This window comes from Chrysochloris asiatica, unplaced genomic scaffold (assembly GCF_000296735.1).
Source record: "Chrysochloris asiatica unplaced genomic scaffold, ChrAsi1.0 scaffold00170, whole genome shotgun sequence".
Lineage (NCBI taxonomy): Eukaryota > Metazoa > Chordata > Mammalia > Afrosoricida > Chrysochloridae > Chrysochloris > Chrysochloris asiatica.
The window spans coordinates 7,198,671-7,207,073 of record NW_006408688.1 but is presented as its reverse complement, the minus strand read 5'-3'; the positions used below and the strand labels follow the sequence as shown (position 1 = coordinate 7,207,073).

The 8,403-nt window shown below is 37.6% G+C and overlaps 1 protein-coding gene across 1 annotated transcript in view; it reads left to right on the top strand.

The window, feature by feature from the left end:
* OSBPL8 (oxysterol binding protein-like 8) overlaps nt 1–8,403 on the top strand; it is a 208,817-nt gene that overhangs the window by 62,427 nt on the left and 137,987 nt on the right. Inside the window, exon 3 of the mRNA XM_006871622.1 lies at nt 2,976–3,113. Coding sequence (XP_006871684.1) covers nt 2,976–3,113 — 138 coding nt within the window. The remainder of the gene's footprint in view (nt 1–2,975; nt 3,114–8,403) is intronic.

Genomic DNA, 8,403 nt, shown 5'->3' with positions numbered 1-8,403 from the left:
AAATCAGTAACATCTATTAACTCCCCCTTCCCCACGCCCGACAAGCAAAACAGCTGAATGTCTCTGGGGTTTATCCAGTTCCCCAAGGATTAAACAGTTCTTAAAGTCTTCTCTGCTGTGGCTGGCTCGCTGGTTCAAACTATTTTTAAACAAAGAAATAAAAGGTATGCTACCCATGTCATTCCGTGAGACAGATGTGGTTTTTACCCCACAAATTGACAAGGAAATATCAAATGAGGCAATTTGAGGCTGCACTAATTTACTATTGTTAAGGTGTGGCACTGTAGGATCAGCACCGTACAGTGAACCACAAGGTTGGAAGTTCAAATTCACCAGCTGCTCCTCAAACCCTATGCAGGGTTGCCATGAGTTGACACCGACTAGATGGCTCTTGACAACAACTCTGCATTTTTGTGTCCTGTATAGGGTTTCTTAGGAGTGGCTGGTGGGTATGAATCACCAGTTGTACAGTTAACTATCCGATATTTATCCTATAGTACCACGCCAGAACTCCACAGTTGTTGTTGTTGTTAGGTGCCATTGAGTCTGTGCCGACTCATAGTGACACTATGGAAAGAAGAACAAAATACTGCCTGATCCTGGGCCAACCTCACTATTGTTGCCACGATTGAGTCCATCAGTGCTGCCACTTGGCCAATCCATCTTATTGGGGTTCTTCCTCTTTTTCTCTGACCTTCCAACTTACCAAACATGATATCCTTCCACAGCGACTGGTCCCTGCTGACCATATGTCTGAAGTATGAGAGACTCCACAGTAAAAGACCTTTATTTAAAGTGTTAAGAAACTTTAACATAGACATTGAGTGCCTATAGCATTGCATTGGTTTGTTGAAACAGCTGAATTGGTAGTCCATTAATTCCTGTTGTTAAAGTGCCGTCAGGTCAGTTCCCACTCAAAGCTACCCTGTATCAGGTTTCTAAGGAGCAACTGGTAAGTTGAACCACCATCCTTGTGGTTCGCAGTCCGATACTGATCCTGCAGCACTACACCAGGAATCCCATCAAATTCTAGAGCCTTGTTTTTCTCCAGTATCTTTAGTAAAGTTTGGAGTTCTTCCTTCAATACTGTAGGTTCTTAGTCATATGTTCTTGCATAGAGAAGATTGCAATTATTGAGATGAGACAAAGTGTCTAATTTTTTAATGTAAAGCTGGTGATCTTGTTTGTAAACCTTCAGCAATTCACAAAAGTTTATAAAAAAGTAACAGATTGTGCTGGCAAAACTGGATATCCATTGGCAGAAAAACAAAACAAGATTCATGCCTCATACCATATGTAAAAATGAATTCAAAATGGGCCAAAGGCCAAACTATAAAATTGAAAACTATGAAGATTATCAGAGACAACATAGGAGCTTAACTTAACTTAATGGCATAAAGCAGCTACAGACTTAACAAGGGAGTAATCTGAAAAAATTATAGAAAACTTCAACACCTCAACATCAAACAGACAAAGAATCCAATTAAAAAATGGGCAGAGAACATGAACAGACAATTCATAAAAAAAAAATTAAGGTGGCCAGCAAACATATGAAGAAATGTCAAGATTATTAGCCATTAGAAAGATGTGAATCAAAACAACAATGAAATATCACCTCACCAAGCAATAATAGCTAAGTGTAGTAAGACAGAAAACCACAAATGCTGGAAAGGATGTCGAGAAATTGAAACTCTCAGACACTGCTGGGAGAAATGTAAAATGGTGCAACCAGTATAAAAATTGTATGATGCTTCCTTTAGAAAGTTATAGGAAATAGAAATGACATTTGATTCAACAATCCCACTAAAGTGTTAAAAACTAAGAAGTGACCAGATATGAAGGTGCTTCAAAAAATTTGTGGAAAAATTCCATTACTTTTTCATTCAAATTTCTCACAACTGTTGAAGCTCCCTCATATATGTATACCCATGTTCATTGCAGCATTATTTATAATAGCAAAGGTGGAAACCCCCTCACTGCCCATTAATATATATGAGGATTAACAGATTGTGGTACATACATACAATGGAATATTAGTAGTGTGGGATTTTTACTTTGAAAACTAATGTTATATAATTCTGAAAACTTTAGTTCAATGGAAAACACGCCCAAACAATTTGATGTAAAATATGTAGTGATAAAAAAAAATTAATGTAAATTCCTGCTGTTTAAGCTGAAAATTTAAACCAAGAGTGAAGGCGGAATTGTTCACTCAAGATGAAACAAAAATTTTTATCAACCAAAAGCACCACAGAGATACAAAAGGATGTGTAAAATGTAGGGCACTGTGGAGTTGCTCACAATTTGCCCCATTACGTTACTGAATTGTTATTATTTTTTGTCTCTTTTCCATTCTCTCTGAAACCAGGCATTGTTTGTTTTTACTAGTAGCTTGGCCAAATAGGTGAAGAGCAGTCTTGAAACATTGAAATTGATTATTTTAGCTGTAAGGTTTTAAAAAGACCATACATTGAACTAATTGGTTCTGAGTTAGAATTCTGCTTCTGTTACTTTCTGACTGCTTAGTCTTATGCAAGTCATGTTAGTTTGTGAGTTTTTTTTTAAATTACTAATGCAGTTGATTATGTTTTCATGTTTACTGACAATTTGTATCTTCTGTGAAACGACTGTCTTTTACCTGATGTTTTATTGGCAAATAAAAAGAGATAATTGCACAATGGAAGGTGTATATTAAACCTCAGGATAATTTTTATCATCAGTTGGATATATATTTTCATTTTTGTAATGCCTACAGTTTTTATATTTGATCATATATGTTTGTCAATTCCTCTTGGACTGACAGCAAGTCAAAATTAAATGAAATAAGTCAATTATGTGAATTTATTAGAATAATGAGTTGGAAAATTAATATAGCCACTAAGGCCATTTCAGTCTTATTTTTTATAGTATTAATTTTTAACAATTATTTCAGTCTTTGACCTTAGTACTAATTCTTTGTCCCTTCTTTTCTTAAGCTGTGGTAGCAAACAGTGACGAATCTCAACTTCTAACGCCGGGTAAGATGAATCAGCGCCAAGGAAAAGAAGCCTATCCATTGCCAACCAAAGATTTGCATCAGCCATCTCTTAGTCCAGCAAGTCCTCATAGCCATGGTAAGAATCTCTGGTTTTTAAGGTTTTTATGGAGGGCAGGTAGAGGGAGAATTTACATTTTGGAATTGTTATAACTATTAAAATGTAGTGGTATCACATTGTGCCTTTAATTTGCATTTCCCTGATTTCTAATGATCTTGAGCATCTTTTTATATGCTCATTAGCCATTCATTCATATATCTCTTGTGAAGTGTTATTTCTAGTTTTTTGTCCATTTGAAAAATTGGGTTGTCTTCTTATAATTGTTAATACTATTGATGACATTCCAATATCATCCTTTGCTAATGGTTTCTTTGAAAGAGCAGTTTTTATTTTGATTAAGTCCATTTTTTTTCTCTTATAATTCAAGCTAATAGTTTTTATCTTTACTAAAAAATATTCTTATACTCAAGGTTAATAGCACATTTTCTGTGATTTCTTCTATAAGTTTTACAGTGTCAAGGTTCTGATCTATCTCTTAATTTTCATTTTTGCTCTTGGCATTATAAGTCCGGTCCTAATCATTTCACACTTAAATAATACCACTGCCTCCTAGTTACTATTAGGACTCTGACCTCCAGTATCCCTGGCTAATTTTTCTTACTAAAACAAGAATTGTGCAATGTTAAGTAATATTATGATGGAATTAGTGTTATTATGAAGACCTGGTGTGGCACGGTAGGATAAGCTCTGGACTGCTAACTGAAAGGTCAGCAGTTCAAATCCATCAGCTGCTCCTCGGAAACCCTAAACTATGACTCAGAACTGACTTGACAGCACTTAGCAACAAGAAGTATTCTTATAGATTTACCTGGTCAGGGAACCCCCGGGTCTTAAGAGGAAGGTCTCTGAGGGAAAGGGGAAATGGCAAATGTAAATAAAAATACCACTTTTTATTATTCAAGATTATAGTTGGAAAATCATTTAGAGTTCTCCATTTATGCCACACTCATACTCAAACAAGCAGTAGCTTACTATTGCCAAGAGCTGTGACTCCTAAGTTTGTTGTACCTGAGAATCACCTGGGAACTTTGCTTAGATACAGATTCTACTCCAACCTTCAGAATCTCTAGGGTGAGGCTCAGTAATTTGTGTGTTTATAAAGCTCTCCAAGTGTTTCTGATGCAGCAACAAGTAGAAACCAACAGTTGAGAGAATCAGTTCTATAATTCATAATCTGGCAGGCAGGTGTCTATGATATCACCCCTACCCTTCTAATTTTATCTTGTGTTTCCCATCATGATAAATCTAAGTAGATGTCTTCATGATTCTCCAGCAAGGCTGTGCATTTATCCTGGTCTTCCTCCTCTCTTTCCCTTGCTTATGCAAGTACTTCTCATTCTTAAAAAGCTCATCGCATTATCCCGCTTCTTATGTCACTGCTTCTGTGATGTCATGATAGGCTGCTTTGTAATGTTTTTATAATATGTACAAGGGGGCTTCAGAAACTTCATGGGAAAATTCCAGTATCTTTTAATGCTACTTTTCCATGGACTTTTTTAAACCCCCTCATATGTGTTGTTTTTTCCCAAAAAGAAGTTCTCCAAAGAGAGTTACATTACTTAAATTATATACTTGGTAAGTGAATGAACACTTATTGTTAATTCAGGAATCTCTGTTGACATTTCTAAATGTTTGAAGGAAGAAATAAAATGTTTCCTGAAGCAAAATATATATATATAATACAACATTTCTTGAGTGAATAATGGATGGTCGATTTTCATGAGAATTAGAGAATGAAAGTTCAGTTTTGGAGAGGATTGTTTATCTCTTAGGAATGGCCAATTGACTCCATGATATTTTGTGTGCGTGTGTGTGAACTGAGTGTTTACAGAGTATATCCTAGGGTTTTGCATTCAATAAATAATACACTTATTTTCATATCGATAATTGCAGACCTCTCACTTATCCTCCTTCCTCCATGTATTTCTTGTTTGCATTCCACCTTCTCCAATCTTTCTGAATTTTGTTCTTAGGTCAGTGCTGTCCTTTTTATCTCAAATGGTTGACCATTTCTTTGGTGTGCATACCTTCTTACCCCTGTAAACCCCCCTGTATACCTATTGAGGCCACTTTTTTTTTTTTTTTAAACTAATTCTATTTAGGTTCGTCAAGGATCTTAACATTTTCTTGTTGCATTCCACCTTCTTTCCCAATCTTTCTGAATTTTGTCCTTAGGTCAGTGTGGTAAGAAGGCTGTTCTTCAGACATAGAGCAAATACTGTGTACATAAATCCAGAATTGGTACTAGAGAACTGAAAATATTACTGAAGCATTGAAAACTATTGGGGAAAAGTTGAGAGACAGGCAACCGCTCAATCCTAAAGGGCCTCTGTTATGGTAATAAATTTAAAACTTTATTTTAAGGATTATATGTTTGGTAAATTGTGTTTCTAAAAGTGCTCATAGCAGTAGCTTCCATCCAGTTTGTTTGCCCTGTGACTGCTTTTACCAATAAAATGTTAGGGAATGGACTTCCTGGACTTTGAGTTGAAAGATTAGAAAAGCCTGTTGTTGTTAGCTGCCACTGAGTCAGTTCTGACTCGTCATAACACTATGTACAACAGGATGAAACACATCCTCACATTTGTTGGTATGTTTGAGCCACAGCCATTGGGTCAGTCCATCTCATTGTGGGTCTTCTTTTTGCTGACCCTCTATGATACCAAGCATGATGTCTTTCTCCAGCCACTGGTCCATCCTTATAACATATTTATAGTGTGTAACATGAATTTTCACCATCTTCCTTTCTAAAGAGCACGGTGACTGTACTTTTTCCAAGACAGATTCATTCATTCTTTCTGAAAGTCCATGGTACATTCAATATTTTTCACAAGCATCATAATTCAAATGCATGCATTCTTCTTTGGTCTTATTTATTCATTTTTCAGCCTTTGCATGTATATGAGGTGACTGAAAATACCATGGCTTGGGTCAAGTGCCTCTTCATTATCAAAGTAACATCTTTGCCTTTTAATATTTTAAAGAGATATTTTTAGCAAATTTGCCCAGTGCAATATGTTATTTAATCTCTTGAGTGCTGATTTCATGGCATGAATACAGGTAAAATGATATTCTTGAAAAAGTCAATGTTTTTTGCATTTATCATGTTGTTGCTTATTGGTCCCGTTTTGAAGATCTTTGTTTTTCGTTTTGTTTGTTTTGGTCTATGTATAAGTTCCACATGAGCACAATTAAGTGTTCTGGAATTTCCATTCTCCGTGCTTTCCATAAGTTGTCTCACACGTGAAATGCCTTCGCATATTTGGTAATATACAGTAGACATCTTTCTGGTATTTTCTGTTTCCTGCCAAGCTCCATCGCTGATAATCATAAATGGTATCTGTCATTCTATGTCCTCTTCTGAATCCAGCTTGAATTTCTGCCACTTTCCTAGCATGATACTGCTGCATCCATTTATGAAGCCATAATCTTCAGCAAATGTTTACTTGTGTGTGGCAGTAATGATATTTTTCAGTAATTTCCTCACTCTGTTGGATCACCTTTCTTCAGAATGGGCATAAATATTCATCTCTTTTAGTTGATTGGCCAGGTAGCTGTCTTCCAAAGTGTCACTACTTCTGTTTTTGCATTCTAAAGGAAACCAGCCAATATGTACAAAATTTGACTGCCTTGAGACCACTGGACTGTGATGAAGACCGAGCCAGCAATGTCGAGAGGCTCCATATAGGGAAGGAGGAAGGGAGAAAGGGCCCTTTTCTAAACCTAATTTTCCCACCTTGACCATAAACTACTACCCTCAGTAGAAGACAGTTAGCTTATTTGCGTTCTCAACTCACTGCCATGTAGTTGATTCTGATTCGTAGTGATTCTTTATGTTGTTTCTGAGGCAGTAAATTTCTCTCAAGGAATGTCTAGTGAGTTTGAACCACTGACCTAGTGGTTAGCAGTCCAGTACTTATACTGTAGTGCCTTACTGGAGCTAATTTACATAGTATCAACCAATTCCACATGATTTTGGTTGATACTATGCATCTTATTTGCATAGTAAACTGTCCAGTTCTTTACATGAATTGGCTTAACAGATCATCTTGACAGAACTACAAACCCAGGGACAGAAAGAACATATATAAAGAGAAACCCATTGCATTGGAGGAAGCAAGTGAATAAGTAATTGAAGAAAGATAGAGGTAAAAAGACTTTTTTCTTCTAAAATAAGAGAAATTTGAGCTTGTTCAAATACTAATGGGACAAAGTCAGTAAAGAGAAATATAAAATTTGGGAGAAATTGGGAATTAGTAGGGCAAGTGCCCAGAGAAGGTAGCAGGGATGCGGTCCAGTAACAAGGTAGTGTGATTGACCTTAGAAAAATGTCATAACTTGTCTAAATCAAGAATACATCTAGAAATTGAAGGAATCACAATAGTAGGATGAACAGTTAATGTTTAGGCTTCAATTGAGGCTAGTATCAATCTGTACTAGTGTGCATTTTCTTCTGCAAGCTTAGACTTTCCGAGGTATGCTGTGCAACAAAAAGACAGTGGAAGGCTAGTGTTTGGGATGCTAGCTAGGGAATAGGAGTTTAGTGAGTGAATTTGGTGAATTGTTTTGAGTGGGAGGAGGAGCAGGATCTATAGGAGGAAATGTCCAAATCGTTGGCCAGCATGGAGGCACTGTGAAGGTTCCAAGGCTGTGGAGGCAGAGGCAAGGGATCTTCAACACTTGAATATTAAAGTGATAAAATAATTGGGGATTGGTGTATACGGTAATGGAAAAAAGTTGTAGAGAGCAAATTTCTTTGTAAACAAGTTCCTAAAGGGTCGCACTAATGGAGGGGGTGGCGGCTGAACGATGTGCGAGAACTGCACAGACCTGGTGGAGATGTTAAATGAAACGCATACCACGGAGCGGCGGGGTGAGAGGTGTCTGGAGACCAGGTCAATGAGGGGACCACTGCCTAGTGGGAAGAGACTGCAGTGGCCAGCCAGGCTGTCCTACTTAACCCCTGACGCGAGGGCGCCGTCCAGGCCTAGCCGTTGGATCCTTGCTTTGAGGCGGGCTCGACCAACTTAGAGACCCACAAGCGCAGCCCAAAGCATCTCATTACAACCCTGTCGTCCCTGCTGTGCTTCCGCCTCTTGACTGACACAACATCTGTGGACGGAAATTCCACCTATGAGCCGGACTTAGGACCCTAGCGCAAGGAGATTCGTGTTTAACAGCGACCACACAACCGCCACTCGTCTGTCTGTCATGCTGTGGTGGTTTGAATTGCTGTGATTCTGAGGGGTAAGCCACCTGTATTTTAAATAACCAGCAGGGTCACCCATGGTGGACAGGTTTCAGATGA